General features: G+C 36.7%; 3 protein-coding genes across 4 annotated transcripts in view; 2 read left to right on the top strand and 1 right to left on the bottom strand.

The window, feature by feature from the left end:
* Positions 1-16,193, top strand: part of LOC110848299 (aminopeptidase N) — a 34,106-nt gene that overhangs the window by 16,176 nt on the left and 1,737 nt on the right. The window lies entirely within an intron of this gene.
* LOC118435304 lies at positions 8-939 on the bottom strand. Its single transcript, XM_035851158.1, has 2 exons — positions 416-939; positions 8-306 (listed from the first exon to the last, which is right to left on the bottom strand). Exons 1-2 carry the CDS (start codon positions 609-611, stop codon positions 23-25), a joined length of 480 nt encoding a protein of 159 aa, XP_035707051.1. The 5' UTR covers positions 612-939; the 3' UTR covers positions 8-22.
* LOC110848359 lies at positions 10,478-15,368 on the top strand. Of its 2 annotated transcripts, XM_035851157.1 has the most exons (12): positions 10,478-11,144; positions 11,249-11,313; positions 11,403-11,800; positions 11,897-11,974; positions 12,091-13,633; positions 13,706-13,846; positions 13,908-14,081; positions 14,153-14,375; positions 14,456-14,473; positions 14,534-14,692; positions 14,759-14,849; positions 14,912-15,368. In XM_035851157.1, exons 1-12 carry the CDS (start codon positions 10,555-10,557, stop codon positions 15,101-15,103), a joined length of 3,672 nt encoding a protein of 1,223 aa, XP_035707050.1. In that variant the 5' UTR covers positions 10,478-10,554; the 3' UTR covers positions 15,104-15,368. The 2 variants fall into 2 exon arrangements, with proteins under 2 accessions (XP_035707050.1, XP_035707049.1); XM_035851156.1 differs by having other exon boundaries at positions 14,534-14,849.

Below are 16,193 nucleotides of genomic sequence, written 5' to 3'. Positions count from 1 at the left end.
AAATTAACAGTGTGTTATTATATTACATGCATACTAATACTTGAAAAAATGCACTTAGAATTGATAAAATTATGGCATAATGCTCACCACCTAAATTTAAAAAGTTGGTCGTAGGGACGTTTTCTTCCTCGTTCGATGAGAGACTGTCCGATTCCTGGTCGGCAGAAAACGATGCTGGCTTTTTAACTTGAATCTTCTTACGACGGGGTTTTGTCTTGGAAAAGTGGGGGCTCTCGGGCGCTGACGAGTCGACCTCCGACTGAAATTGAGCCTTGTCACGGTAGCGGTTAGCTTCTTCTAAAGAGTCTATAAAAAACAAAGAATTTCTTAATTAAATTATTAAAATTTAATTACTTTGAATCGTTAAATGAATGTTTACAAAATTTCTACAAAAATTTTATTTAGTTTAAATTACCTGCAAATTTTATATGTTTACAAGGATACTTTGGCCAGGCTTTTTCAGGCGGTGCAAAAGTCTTTAATTTGTCGGCAGCACAGGGTCCAGAAGGCCAAGCGCAGTATTTCAAGCGTGCATCCAGCCAAGAAGTCAAAACCGTTGCTACTTTTTTCTCTTTATAAAAATTCACAACTGAAAATTTTGCACTTGCCATTGTGGATAAGATGGAGGCAGATGAGTGAATGAAAGAGCGAGCCGCATGGAGTGGATCAAGTTTCCCTCTAATTCTTTATAAAAATGCTATTCGTATTCGGAATGAATGAGAAAAAATGAGGTGCGATTTTGATGCGTTAATCAGTGTATGATATGAATTCGATCGTGAGGAGAAAGTCCACGGGATCCAAAACACTCCTATATCGTATTCTATCCGCATTCGATATGACGCCAACGAACGTATTCGTTTTCAGGTTCTTTATTTGCATGCTAAACGAATGCGCTTATAATACGATAAATCGAATCGAATCGAATCGAACGTATATCGAATTAACGCAGTGCGAAGAGCATTCGATACGCAATCTTGTGCATACCGGGTAGGTCAAAATATTTAGCGACTTTGTGCCAAAAAAGAAATAAGTTATTATTTGAAAATAAAATACTTTATAAAATTCTTTATCATTATATGTAGCACAAAAAAGAGCAACATAAAGTTGCATATATTGAACTGACTAATATATTAGTCAGTTCAATTAGATCGTATTTTGAAATTAGTGGATAAATTAGTGATGGGCGTTCAGATTTTCATGAGGTACATGTTAAGAGTTGACTATATTTTATGTTAAACCAATCCTCATAAATCACATAGTGGCGAAACTGATGAACTCGGTGGGGTAAAAAGTTCACAAGTTTCAGTGGGAATTTTGAATTTTTTGAAAAAAAACTGCAAAAACTTTTTGGAGTTGTTTATGCTTTTAGTAGTTTCCAATGGGAAGAGTATGTGTGGTGGTGGCTTCCCACCACACATACTCTATGACGAGTTGAGACGAATCAGGAAAAATTGCAAAATGTTTATCTTGTAATTCGAAAACCGAGATTAAATGTGCACTCAAAAATGTGAGACTTGATGTATTACAACTATTGATAGTTGCGCAACAAGGGAGCATGCCCTTTAAGGAATTGATATGCTACTTTTATTTATATTAAATGACCAATATCAATTTCCATCAAAATTTTGTTTTCCTCGAGATTAATTGATTAATATAAATAAAAGTAGCATATCAATTCCTTAAAGGGCATGCTCCCTTGTTGCGCAACTATCAATAGTTGTAATACATCAAGTCTCACATTTTTGAGTGCACATTTAATCTCGGTTTTCGAATTACAAGATCAAAAACCTGTGCAGAAAATAATGCATGGGGTAACATACGGGAGAAATATTGAGCGAGAGACTGTATTGGCTGATAGAGCGGCCAGAGCAAACTATTACGCCCCGTTAACACAAGAAGGTGTTCAACAGTACAAATACTGTGGATGAAGTTCTAACCCTGCAGACTTATTACACCGCTTTGTAGCATTAATTTCACGACGTCACCGGTCAAAAAAATTTTTTCCTCCAAACTGGTCCAAAATAAAAGTCTAGCATGGGAATAGTATAGAAAAATTATTTTTAGCGTTCTATGACCCCTGGGTCATGAATTAAGGGCCCCTGAAGGGTCAAATAGCGTTCCCTGATAACCCCATGCAAATGGGGTATCAAATTAATCCCCTGGACCAGGGGAACCAGAAAAATATTTTTATAAATTTTTATGACCCTTGAGTCGTGAACTAGGAGCCCTTGAAGGGTTAAATATCATTCCCTCACAACTAAAGGCAAGTGGGGTATCAAATTAATCCCCTGGACAAGGGGAACCCAAAAAATATTTTTCTGGATTTTTTTGACCCTCAGGTCAAGAGTTAAGGGCCCCCGAAGGGTCAAAATAGTAACCATGGTAACCCCATGCAAGTGGGGTATCAAATTAATCCCCTGGCAAAGGGCAAGCATAAAAATATTTTCCTGAATTTTTTTGACCTATAGGTCAAGAGTTAAGGGTCCCTGAAGGGTCAACATAGTAACCATGGTAACCAGGCTTCATAGCCTGTCTCAGGCAGCATACTTATGTTTGTATAAACTGGTCCCTTTCTCATATACATATCTTTATGCACCATCTTGTTTGGGGAAGGATTGGGTTAATGGTTGGGGTGATGTCAAGCCCGTTCGAAGCGTGTCTTCTGTGAGGAAATGGTTCATCATTCGAATGATAGACGCACCTAGAATGATTGTCCAAACAGTTAAATATGCAAATATTTATTTATGCACTACACTACAGTTTGGTCATTTGAATTTGAGACTCTTTTTGCATTTTGCAATTTTTCCGAGTATAGCAACTAATTAGAATTATTAATAAAAATCGTAAAGAGCTCTTCGTTGATTTTTCCAAAATTTTCCAACTTTGCACCATGAATTATTTGATAACAAATGTATTTTTTAATTGTCATATCATTTGTGAACAGCTCATTTTTGGTTTTCTAAATGTTTTTCGTAGTTACCAGAAAATTTTAAAATTTATCAAAAAAGTCTTTAAGGTAATCGTATGCTCAATGATTGTTTAGCTTTGAATTTTACCCTTTGAGTATGAAATTTCATCAAATATTTCTGAAATTTCGTCCGGATGTCCCACAGGAATGTAAATTGGATGAGACGAGTCCAGCACGTGCAATAAAAATACACTCTGTACTAAATCCGCTACAAACTTTTGACTTATTTTCCAGTCTGGGTGAACCTAGATTAACAAATTTTTTTTACAAAAATAACCATTGCCAACGGATATAATTAACTAGCGGAAACGGAGTGCATTGAGACATGATATTTTATGACCTTTGACCTAGTTTACTCGGTCACGACCTACATTGAAATGACCTTGATTTCTGAAATCCCCCTCTACGTCTAGAACGACTAAAATTAAAAAGCCGCTGTTTACTTCCTGATCGTTTAGGCTACTTTTAAAATTGTAATCTAAACCTAATTGTTGGTACTACAAACAAGTCGATTAAAAAAACAGCTAATTCGTTTTTGATAAAATTTATAGTGAAAAATGGCAAACGAAGTGGCAATTTTTTTTCAAATCGACTTGTTTATTGTACCAAAAATTAGATTTAGATTAAAATATCAAAAGCTGCATTTATCTCAAAACTCATGGAGTTGATTCTATTTAAGCAATTGCATTTAAAGACGTTGAACCTTATGCAGTGATACTGTGGATGAAGTTCTAACCCTGCAGACTTATTACACCGCTTTGTAGCATTAATTTCACGACGTCACCGGTCAAAAAAATTTTTTCCTCCAAACTGGTCCAAAATAAAAGTCTAGCATGGGAATAGTATAGAAAAATTATTTTTAGCGTTCTATGACCCCTGGGTCATGAATTAAGGGCCCCTGAAGGGTCAAATAGCGTTCCCTGATAACCCCATGCAAATGGGGTATCAAATTAATCCCCTGGACCAGGGGAACCAGAAAAATATTTTTATAAATTTTTATGACCCTTGAGTCGTGAACTAGGAGCCCTTGAAGGGTTAAATATCATTCCCTCACAACTAAAGGCAAGTGGGGTATCAAATTAATCCCCTGGACAAGGGGAACCCAAAAAATATTTTTCTGGATTTTTTTGACCCTCAGGTCAAGAGTTAAGGGCCCCCGAAGGGTCAAAATAGTAACCATGGTAACCCCATGCAAGTGGGGTATCAAATTAATCCCCTGGCAAAGGGCAAGCATAAAAATATTTTCCTGAATTTTTTTGACCTATAGGTCAAGAGTTAAGGGTCCCTGAAGGGTCAACATAGTAACCATGGTAACCAGGCTTCATAGCCTGTCTCAGGCAGCATACTTATGTTTGTATAAACTGGTCCCTTTCTCATATACATATCTTTATGCACCATCTTGTTTGGGGAAGGATTGGGTTAATGGTTGGGGTGATGTCAAGCCCGTTCGAAGCGTGTCTTCTGTGAGGAAATGGTTCATCATTCGAATGATAGACGCACCTAGAATGATTGTCCAAACAGTTAAATATGCAAATATTTATTTATGCACTACACTACAGTTTGGTCATTTGAATTTGAGACTCTTTTTGCATTTTGCAATTTTTCCGAGTATAGCAACTAATTAGAATTATTAATAAAAATCGTAAAGAGCTCTTCGTTGATTTTTCCAAAATTTTCCAACTTTGCACCATGAATTATTTGATAACAAATGTATTTTTTAATTGTCATATCATTTGTGAACAGCTCATTTTTGGTTTTCTAAATGTTTTTCGTAGTTACCAGAAAATTTTAAAATTTATCAAAAAAGTCTTTAAGGTAATCGTATGCTCAATGATTGTTTAGCTTTGAATTTTACCCTTTGAGTATGAAATTTCATCAAATATTTCTGAAATTTCGTCCGGATGTCCCACAGGAATGTAAATTGGATGAGACGAGTCCAGCACGTGCAATAAAAATACACTCTGTACTAAATCCGCTACAAACTTTTGACTTATTTTCCAGTCTGGGTGAACCTAGATTAACAAATTTTTTTTACAAAAATAACCATTGCCAACGGATATAATTAACTAGCGGAAACGGAGTGCATTGAGACATGATATTTTATGACCTTTGACCTAGTTTACTCGGTCACGACCTACATTGAAATGACCTTGATTTCTGAAATCCCCCTCTACGTCTAGAACGACTAAAATTAAAAAGCCGCTGTTTACTTCCTGATCGTTTAGGCTACTTTTAAAATTGTAATCTAAACCTAATTGTTGGTACTACAAACAAGTCGATTAAAAAAACAGCTAATTCGTTTTTGATAAAATTTATAGTGAAAAATGGCAAACGAAGTGGCAATTTTTTTTCAAATCGACTTGTTTATTGTACCAAAAATTAGATTTAGATTAAAATATCAAAAGCTGCATTTATCTCAAAACTCATGGAGTTGATTCTATTTAAGCAATTGCATTTAAAGACGTTGAACCTTATGCAGTGATACTGTGGATGAAGTTCTAACCCTGCAGACTTATTACACCGCTTTGTAGCATTAATTTCACGACGTCACCGGTCAAAAAAATTTTTTCCTCCAAACTGGTCCAAAATAAAAGTCTAGCATGGGAATAGTATAGAAAAATTATTTTTAGCGTTCTATGACCCCTGGGTCATGAATTAAGGGCCCCTGAAGGGTCAAATAGCGTTCCCTGATAACCCCATGCAAATGGGGTATCAAATTAATCCCCTGGACCAGGGGAACCAGAAAAATATTTTTATAAATTTTTATGACCCTTGAGTCGTGAACTAGGAGCCCTTGAAGGGTTAAATATCATTCCCTCACAACTAAAGGCAAGTGGGGTATCAAATTAATCCCCTGGACAAGGGGAACCCAAAAAATATTTTTCTGGATTTTTTTGACCCTCAGGTCAAGAGTTAAGGGCCCCCGAAGGGTCAAAATAGTAACCATGGTAACCCCATGCAAGTGGGGTATCAAATTAATCCCCTGGCAAAGGGCAAGCATAAAAATATTTTCCTGAATTTTTTTGACCTATCGGGCAACAGTTAAGGGTCCCTGAAGGGTCAACATAGTAACCATGGTAACCAGGCTTCATAGCCTGTCTCAGGCAGCATACTTATGTTTGTATAAACTGGTCCCTTTCTCATATACATATCTTTATGCACCATCTTGTTTGGGGAAGGATTGGGTTAATGGTTGGGGTGATGTCAAGCCCGTTCGAAGCGTGTCTTCTGTGAGGAAATGGTTCATCATTCGAATGATAGACGCACCTAGAATGATTGTCCAAACAGTTAAATATGCAAATATTTATTTATGCACTACACTACAGTTTGGTCATTTGAATTTGAGACTCTTTTTGCATTTTGCAATTTTTCCGAGTATAGCAACTAATTAGAATTATTAATAAAAATCGTAAAGAGCTCTTCGTTGATTTTTCCAAAATTTTCCAACTTTGCACCATGAATTATTTGATAACAAATGTATTTTTTAATTGTCATATCATTTGTGAACAGCTCATTTTTGGTTTTCTAAATGTTTTTCGTAGTTACCAGAAAATTTTAAAATTTATCAAAAAAGTCTTTAAGGTAATCGTATGCTCAATGATTGTTTAGCTTTGAATTTTACCCTTTGAGTATGAAATTTCATCAAATATTTCTGAAATTTCGTCCGGATGTCCCACAGGAATGTAAATTGGATGAGACGAGTCCAGCACGTGCAATAAAAATACACTCTGTACTAAATCCGCTACAAACTTTTGACTTATTTTCCAGTCTGGGTGAACCTAGATTAACAAATTTTTTTTACAAAAATAACCATTGCCAACGGATATAATTAACTAGCGGAAACGGAGTGCATTGAGACATGATATTTTATGACCTTTGACCTAGTTTACTCGGTCACGACCTACATTGAAATGACCTTGATTTCTGAAATCCCCCTCTACGTCTAGAACGACTAAAATTAAAAAGCCGCTGTTTACTTCCTGATCGTTTAGGCTACTTTTAAAATTGTAATCTAAACCTAATTGTTGGTACTACAAACAAGTCGATTAAAAAAACAGCTAATTCGTTTTTGATAAAATTTATAGTGAAAAATGGCAAACGAAGTGGCAATTTTTTTTCAAATCGACTTGTTTATTGTACCAAAAATTAGATTTAGATTAAAATATCAAAAGCTGCATTTATCTCAAAACTCATGGAGTTGATTCTATTTAAGCAATTGCATTTAAAGACGTTGAACCTTATGCAGTGATACTGTGGATGAAGTTCTAACCCTGCAGACTTATTACACCGCTTTGTAGCATTAATTTCACGACGTCACCGGTCAAAAAAATTTTTTCCTCCAAACTGGTCCAAAATAAAAGTCTAGCATGGGAATAGTATAGAAAAATTATTTTTAGCGTTCTATGACCCCTGGGTCATGAATTAAGGGCCCCTGAAGGGTCAAATAGCGTTCCCTGATAACCCCATGCAAATGGGGTATCAAATTAATCCCCTGGACCAGGGGAACCAGAAAAATATTTTTATAAATTTTTATGACCCTTGAGTCGTGAACTAGGAGCCCTTGAAGGGTTAAATATCATTCCCTCACAACTAAAGGCAAGTGGGGTATCAAATTAATCCCCTGGACAAGGGGAACCCAAAAAATATTTTTCTGGATTTTTTTGACCCTCAGGTCAAGAGTTAAGGGCCCCCGAAGGGTCAAAATAGTAACCATGGTAACCCCATGCAAGTGGGGTATCAAATTAATCCCCTGGCAAAGGGCAAGCATAAAAATATTTTCCTGAATTTTTTTGACCTATCGGGCAACAGTTAAGGGTCCCTGAAGGGTCAACATAGTAACCATGGTAACCAGGCTTCATAGCCTGTCTCAGGCAGCATACTTATGTTTGTATAAACTGGTCCCTTTCTCATATACATATCTTTATGCACCATCTTGTTTGGGGAAGGATTGGGTTAATGGTTGGGGTGATGTCAAGCCCGTTCGAAGCGTGTCTTCTGTGAGGAAATGGTTCATCATTCGAATGATAGACGCACCTAGAATGATTGTCCAAACAGTTAAATATGCAAATATTTATTTATGCACTACACTACAGTTTGGTCATTTGAATTTGAGACTCTTTTTGCATTTTGCAATTTTTCCGAGTATAGCAACTAATTAGAATTATTAATAAAAATCGTAAAGAGCTCTTCGTTGATTTTTCCAAAATTTTCCAACTTTGCACCATGAATTATTTGATAACAAATGTATTTTTTAATTGTCATATCATTTGTGAACAGCTCATTTTTGGTTTTCTAAATGTTTTTCGTAGTTACCAGAAAATTTTAAAATTTATCAAAAAAGTCTTTAAGGTAATCGTATGCTCAATGATTGTTTAGCTTTGAATTTTACCCTTTGAGTATGAAATTTCATCAAATATTTCTGAAATTTCGTCCGGATGTCCCACAGGAATGTAAATTGGATGAGACGAGTCCAGCACGTGCAATAAAAATACACTCTGTACTAAATCCGCTACAAACTTTTGACTTATTTTCCAGTCTGGGTGAACCTAGATTAACAAATTTTTTTTACAAAAATAACCATTGCCAACGGATATAATTAACTAGCGGAAACGGAGTGCATTGAGACATGATATTTTATGACCTTTGACCTAGTTTACTCGGTCACGACCTACATTGAAATGACCTTGATTTCTGAAATCCCCCTCTACGTCTAGAACGACTAAAATTAAAAAGCCGCTGTTTACTTCCTGATCGTTTAGGCTACTTTTAAAATTGTAATCTAAACCTAATTGTTGGTACTACAAACAAGTCGATTAAAAAAACAGCTAATTCGTTTTTGATAAAATTTATAGTGAAAAATGGCAAACGAAGTGGCAATTTTTTTTCAAATCGACTTGTTTATTGTACCAAAAATTAGATTTAGATTAAAATATCAAAAGCTGCATTTATCTCAAAACTCATGGAGTTGATTCTATTTAAGCAATTGCATTTAAAGACGTTGAACCTTATGCAGTGATACTGTGGATGAAGTTCTAACCCTGCAGACTTATTACACCGCTTTGTAGCATTAATTTCACGACGTCACCGGTCAAAAAAATTTTTTCCTCCAAACTGGTCCAAAATAAAAGTCTAGCATGGGAATAGTATAGAAAAATTATTTTTAGCGTTCTATGACCCCTGGGTCATGAATTAAGGGCCCCTGAAGGGTCAAATAGCGTTCCCTGATAACCCCATGCAAATGGGGTATCAAATTAATCCCCTGGACCAGGGGAACCAGAAAAATATTTTTATAAATTTTTATGACCCTTGAGTCGTGAACTAGGAGCCCTTGAAGGGTTAAATATCATTCCCTCACAACTAAAGGCAAGTGGGGTATCAAATTAATCCCCTGGACAAGGGGAACCCAAAAAATATTTTTCTGGATTTTTTTGACCCTCAGGTCAAGAGTTAAGGGCCCCCGAAGGGTCAAAATAGTAACCATGGTAACCCCATGCAAGTGGGGTATCAAATTAATCCCCTGGCAAAGGGCAAGCATAAAAATATTTTCCTGAATTTTTTTGACCTATCGGGCAACAGTTAAGGGTCCCTGAAGGGTCAACATAGTAACCATGGTAACCAGGCTTCATAGCCTGTCTCAGGCAGCATACTTATGTTTGTATAAACTGGTCCCTTTCTCATATACATATCTTTATGCACCATCTTGTTTGGGGAAGGATTGGGTTAATGGTTGGGGTGATGTCAAGCCCGTTCGAAGCGTGTCTTCTGTGAGGAAATGGTTCATCATTCGAATGATAGACGCACCTAGAATGATTGTCCAAACAGTTAAATATGCAAATATTTATTTATGCACTACACTACAGTTTGGTCATTTGAATTTGAGACTCTTTTTGCATTTTGCAATTTTTCCGAGTATAGCAACTAATTAGAATTATTAATAAAAATCGTAAAGAGCTCTTCGTTGATTTTTCCAAAATTTTCCAACTTTGCACCATGAATTATTTGATAACAAATGTATTTTTTAATTGTCATATCATTTGTGAACAGCTCATTTTTGGTTTTCTAAATGTTTTTCGTAGTTACCAGAAAATTTTAAAATTTATCAAAAAAGTCTTTAAGGTAATCGTATGCTCAATGATTGTTTAGCTTTGAATTTTACCCTTTGAGTATGAAATTTCATCAAATATTTCTGAAATTTCGTCCGGATGTCCCACAGGAATGTAAATTGGATGAGACGAGTCCAGCACGTGCAATAAAAATACACTCTGTACTAAATCCGCTACAAACTTTTGACTTATTTTCCAGTCTGGGTGAACCTAGATTAACAAATTTTTTTTACAAAAATAACCATTGCCAACGGATATAATTAACTAGCGGAAACGGAGTGCATTGAGACATGATATTTTATGACCTTTGACCTAGTTTACTCGGTCACGACCTACATTGAAATGACCTTGATTTCTGAAATCCCCCTCTACGTCTAGAACGACTAAAATTAAAAAGCCGCGGATAACCTGGGTGGATTGGTTATCTGGTTCAAGGAGACATTACCATCCACTTGCAGTGGATTTCTGATATGTAATCAAACGATGTGTATGGAAATTAATGAAACTGTTATGTTCTTCAGTGACACTATCAAAATTGAAGAAGTAGAGTATGAAAATAAAAAGATACGGATATGGGGAAGTGAAAGCTATGTAACTTTTTATTTTAAAAGTTTCGTGGATGCCAGCCGTTATCTACTAAATAACATCACAATTTCAAACGCCAACCACACATTTCCATCCAATAAACTATCCGACTTAACTCAGGAAAAAATTAGTGACACTTATTGTAATATAGCGGCTGAAACGAAGAACTGTACCACCAAGCAAGCAGTAACTAAAGCTATTCAAGGCACTACTCCTCTTCCTTCTGCATGCACAGTTCTAACTCTGTGCAACCAAATATCATGCATCAGGTTCAACTACACAAGTCTCCTGCATTCAGCCTTCTTTGCCAGAAAGCACACGTTTATTCCTACCAACGAAGGTAAATTGCCATCTTGCTTTCATCTTCGTCAAGATGCATTTTTCCATCCTGGATCTCTCCGACGCCCACGTGGTATTATACTTTCCTTGGAGAAAGCTAAAGTTAAAAAGGCGCCAAGCGGATTACCTTTCAATCTCCCTGGATATAGGTAATTGGTTATTTTGGATGAGTTTTTTTATTTTTGAAGTTGCGATTGGAATCTTTATGAAATGATTCTTTATTAACATAATTTTATTATTGGTATTAATTAAGATATTGCGGGCCTGCCACCGATATTGAGAAGCAGGATGATCTCGGTGGCCCAATAAATGCTGTTGGTAATTGTTGCCCAATTTATGCTCATACACTAACCAAGTCAAATTTGTGAAAATTAATTTTATAATTTTTGTGTTGATATTATTCACAGATGCAGCATGCCGCAAACATGACGTCGATTATTTGCTAGGGGTTCTACCATCAGAGGCAGACGAGGCACTTCTAACTACTGTGCAATTACATCGAAAAGATCTGTTCCCACTTTTTGCGGCCGCAATGAGTGCCAAAAAATATTTCGAAAGTCAAATTGGAGGGTCCTATACATCCTTCTTATATTTCTACCCAGCAGGATTTTATCCCAGTTTAACTTTGCATTTTGCACATGAAACGGTGTACGATAAAACTTCAGCAGGAACACTAACAACTGCTCGTGCCATCTGGGAAGGCCAAGCTCAGGAGTCAAAGTGGATAAGTATTCTGCAAAATATTTGGCTAGGGAGCTGCTACACGGTGGATCCAGAAACTAATGTAAATCCACCGCATATCGATGTAAGATTATATTTTTGCACTATTAATGCTAGCTCAGATTCATCGATTTATTGTCTGAGAGCACAGACGCATTTCATACAAGTTTATCACTTTTAGCAAAAACAGTCTGACATGAATTCCCTCGTCATGCCATGCTCAAATGTGGATGAAATGGACACCAATGCAGACGCACTTGTGAGAAATATTGCAACATATTTATAAATAGCAGCGACCGCGGATGTTGTGGGGGACATCGTGAAATTGTTATTGTAGTAACAAGCTCATGTACGTTTTTGTTCTGATCAATACAGGAGGATGGTGATGGAGATGATGAACGTGGGCACTGTGGACAACGTGAAGAGTTAGGGGAAGGGTCAGCTCCTGGCGGTGAATCACCAATGGACACTTCAAATACAGAGTATGCATCCAAGAGTACAGAAGGTGAAGATACATGTGTGGGAACAGACATTTACCCAACGGCCCCTTACAAAGGGGGATGTAGGATGATTTTGAACGAATTTGCAACCAAGAATGATGATAACCAGATTTCGTTTATTGAACATGTTCGTATTTGCCCAAAAGGCGCTCGTCCTCCAAAAACTAATTCACTTAACGGATTCGTTGAAATAATCCTTGTGGGCGGGATGACTATCCACCAAGTAATGTACGCATCTTTCCAGAACAAGATCTTCTCAATCATACAAGAGAAACAAACTACGCAACGCAAAATAAAAAATTTCTACTTTGTCCTCGGATCGAAACAAGTTGCACCAGATATGTTGTTTTCTGACAGCCAGATTACTAGTGACCATCTCGAAGGAATCTTACCTGCCGAGTCATTGACGTACTGCATAATTTTACTTCACTTCGGACACAATCAAGGGCAATTTCATCAAGCAGTTCAATCTTTTTCACTAATCCAAAATGTTCCACCCGGCAGTGACACGGTAGGCTATCTCCCAACCCCCATAAACGACGAAAAGATGAACCTTATAAACGAGTTCATTCAAGATGTCCTAATTGTTGGTCCTCCTTGTCCGGATTCTGAGTGTGGATATTTCTATTCCCTTCTCAGAGCTAAAGAACAGGTATTGGGGGAAGGTGAAATGCGAATTCCTTTATCTGATGTTCCTAGACGGAATGATGGAACCAAACCTTACCTTAGTCTTTCGAGGTGCAGTCCTACGAGTTTTCCTATGCAACAATTAGCCTTTGAAATTGAGAAAGCAACACCGAAAGCGAAAAACGACTGTAAACAACCAAATACTAAACTCCCATTCCAACTACTTGGTGTTTCACTACAGGCGACAGCTCAAAAGTTAATTGTCAACGCCAAAGTATTCTTTGACAGTAACCAGGTACAGTGTGAAATACTAACAGGAAACTCTGTCACCAAAACTAGCCAGATTCTAGGAATTGGAGAGAGAACAGTTTATCAGACAATGGAGAATTACAAAACGAATAGTATAAAAACACCTGGTAAGAAACGTATTAGACCAACGCCAGTGATGGATCAGTTTGACGACTTCCGAACTGAGCACGTTAAACGAATCATTCATCAATTCTATGCTAATAATCAAGCACCAACAATGCATAACGTATACACAAAACTGATGGAGGAAGTCAAGGAAGAAGAAGATGGTCGGATAGCCCGAGGAGAAACTCTTACAGCGTTCAAATGTTCCAAGTGGACGTTAAGAAAACTCATTAAGCAATTAGGATTTAGATTCAAAACTGTTGATAAGCGAGCAGTTATCCTCATGAGATCAGACATCGTGCAGAAGCGATATGAATATCTGTCCGTAATGATTAAAAATCGTCAGTCCGAGAACCCAAAATGTGTTGTCTACACAGGTTTGGCTGATTAAATATCAAAAATGTTTTAATTTAATTTAATATAATTATTAATGCATTATATTTATTCAGATGAAACGTGGGTCGATAGTTATGCTAGAACTGGAAAAGGCTGGGTTATTAATTCACCAAAGTCATTTCATGAAGCGGCTTTATACTCCTTCCAAAACCCGAAAATTTCTAGAGGACCACGTATCATTGTGATGCATGCAGGTGCAGTTCAACTATCCACATTAAATAGGAAATTATTTCAAAATAATAATTATCTTCACAGGTGGAGAGGATGGATTCGTACCTGGCGCTATGAAGGTATATCCAGTATCAAAGAAGAAAGTCCAGATGGATTACCACGCAAACGTTAACGGTGTGGCTTACATGGCTTGGTGGAAGGATCTTAATCAAAAGATAAAAGATAATTATGGTCCATGCATAATTGTTATTGATAACGGTAATATCATCCAATAATTTGTATTGGTAAATTCCATTTTAATTTGAATTTCATTTATTTAAATTTGTCAGCTCCGTATCACAGCACCAAGGAAGCCCCAAAATCTACATCCCGAAAACAAGAGCTATACGACTGGCTGAATGATAATTTAGAGGGCCCTGAAAAGCTGAAACTAAAACCTGTAAAGCAAATGAGACGACCTGAATTATGGAAAATGGTTCAAGACCTTGAAAACGGAAATGAATATTACATTGTGGATAAGGAGGCATTGAAATATGGAAACACTGTTGTCCGGTAAAGTTATTTTCTATTCATGGGTAATTTACTAATAATTTGTAATATTTATTTAAACACTGTATTTACGTATTTTCCAGATTACCCCCATATAACTGGTAAGAACTGGTAATCATAGGTAACGGTAATAAGAATATTCATGTAATAACTATTTTTAGCGACTTGAACCCAATTGAGTACGTGTGGAAAGACATCAAGCACGCAGTTAGGGCTGCAAACACACAGGGGACCGCTGAGTTTGCACAAGCTGAGGCTGAGAGAATTATGACAACATACACAAAGGAACAATGGCAGAAACACATCAAACATGTGCACCGGTTCGTAAAACCAAGATTCGCTATTATGGGAATAATTCGCAATTTCTACATTATTATTGTAAATAGATTGGAGGACGAGTATTGGAAAAATGATGGACATTTTGATGACTTCCTTGATGACTTCCAAACACGTGTAGCTTCAGCCAACCCCATTCGAGTGAGTTCTTGGTGACAGTAAACTATTAGTAAAAAAATACATAACTTATACATAATATACAGATTACAGCAGCAGATGATGTGTCTGACGACGAAGATGAGGACCCTGACGATGTTGACGAAGTAGTTGATAGATTCCGAATGCAAATACACAATGATATTGAATACTCACAGGCTGGGGAAGAAGAAGACTTGCCTGAAGAAGAATGTGCAACTTCTAGGAGGAGATTAACCTTCCCACCAGAATCAACCTAGATTTTAACTTCAATGGATTCAATACATAATAAATATTATAAATAGTGAATCCGATTTGTACATAGTGTTAAGAATTATTATTCATTAAATTTGTACGAAATTTTCAAAAATATGCCTACCCCTCTCTACTTAACATTCTTGCAAAACTGAAAACTTTAAAATAATGTCCCGTTTAGTAAAATACAATAAGTTATTATTTGACCCTTCAGGGGCCCTTAACTCTTGACCTATACGTCACAAAAACCAAAAAATATTTTTCTGATTCCCCTGGTCCAGGGGATTAATTTGATACCCCATTCACCTTAGTTACCATGGTTACTATGTTGACCCTTCAGGGACCCTTAACTGTTGCCCGATAGGTCAAAAAAATTCAGGAAAATATTTTTATGCTTGCCCTTTGCCAGGGGATTAATTTGATACCCCACTTGCATGGGGTTACCATGGTTACTATTTTGACCCTTCGGGGGCCCTTAACTCTTGACCTGAGGGTCAAAAAAATCCAGAAAAATATTTTTTGGGTTCCCCTTGTCCAGGGGATTAATTTGATACCCCACTTGCCTTTAGTTGTGAGGGAATGATATTTAACCCTTCAAGGGCTCCTAGTTCACGACTCAAGGGTCATAAAAATTTATAAAAATATTTTTCTGGTTCCCCTGGTCCAGGGGATTAATTTGATACCCCATTTGCATGGGGTTATCAGGGAACGCTATTTGACCCTTCAGGGGCCCTTAATTCATGACCCAGGGGTCATAGAACGCTAAAAATAATTTTTCTATACTATTCCCATGCTAGACTTTTATTTTGGACCAGTTTGGAGGAAAAAATTTTTTTGACCGGTGACGTCGTGAAATTAATGCTACAAAGCGGTGTAATAAGTCTGCAGGGTTAGAACTTCATCCACAGTATCACTGCATAAGGTTCAACGTCTTTAAATGCAATTGCTTAAATAGAATCAACTCCATGAGTTTTGAGATAAATGCAGCTTTTGATATTTTAATCTAAATCTAATTTTTGGTACAATAAACAAGTCGATTTGAAAAAAAATTGCCACTTCGTTTGCCATTTTTCACTATAAATTTTATCAAAAACG

The sequence above is a fragment of the Folsomia candida genome, unplaced genomic scaffold, assembly GCF_002217175.1.
Source record: "Folsomia candida strain VU population unplaced genomic scaffold, ASM221717v1 Fcan01_Sc004, whole genome shotgun sequence".
Classification (NCBI taxonomy): Eukaryota; Metazoa; Arthropoda; class Collembola; order Entomobryomorpha; family Isotomidae; genus Folsomia; species Folsomia candida.
The sequence above is the reverse complement of the archived record's forward strand: the minus strand, read 5'-3'. Positions and strand labels throughout refer to the sequence as shown.

Bases quoted from the DNA above. Each gene is read 5' to 3' on its own strand.
- LOC118435304 (XM_035851158.1), bottom strand. From the start codon at position 611: ATGGCAAGTGCAAAATTTTCAGTTGTGAATTTTTATAAAGAGAAAAAA. The intron at 307-415 runs GTAATTTAAACT...TGTTTTTTATAG, and splicing joins TAAACATATAAAATTTGCAG to ACTCTTTAGAAGAAGCTAAC.
- LOC110848359 (XM_035851156.1), top strand. From the start codon at position 10,555: ATGTGTATGGAAATTAATGAAACTGTTATGTTCTTCAGTGACACTATC. The intron at 11,145-11,248 runs GTAATTGGTTAT...GTATTAATTAAG, and splicing joins TTCAATCTCCCTGGATATAG to ATATTGCGGGCCTGCCACCG. The intron at 11,801-11,896 runs GTAAGATTATAT...TATCACTTTTAG, and splicing joins TAAATCCACCGCATATCGAT to CAAAAACAGTCTGACATGAA.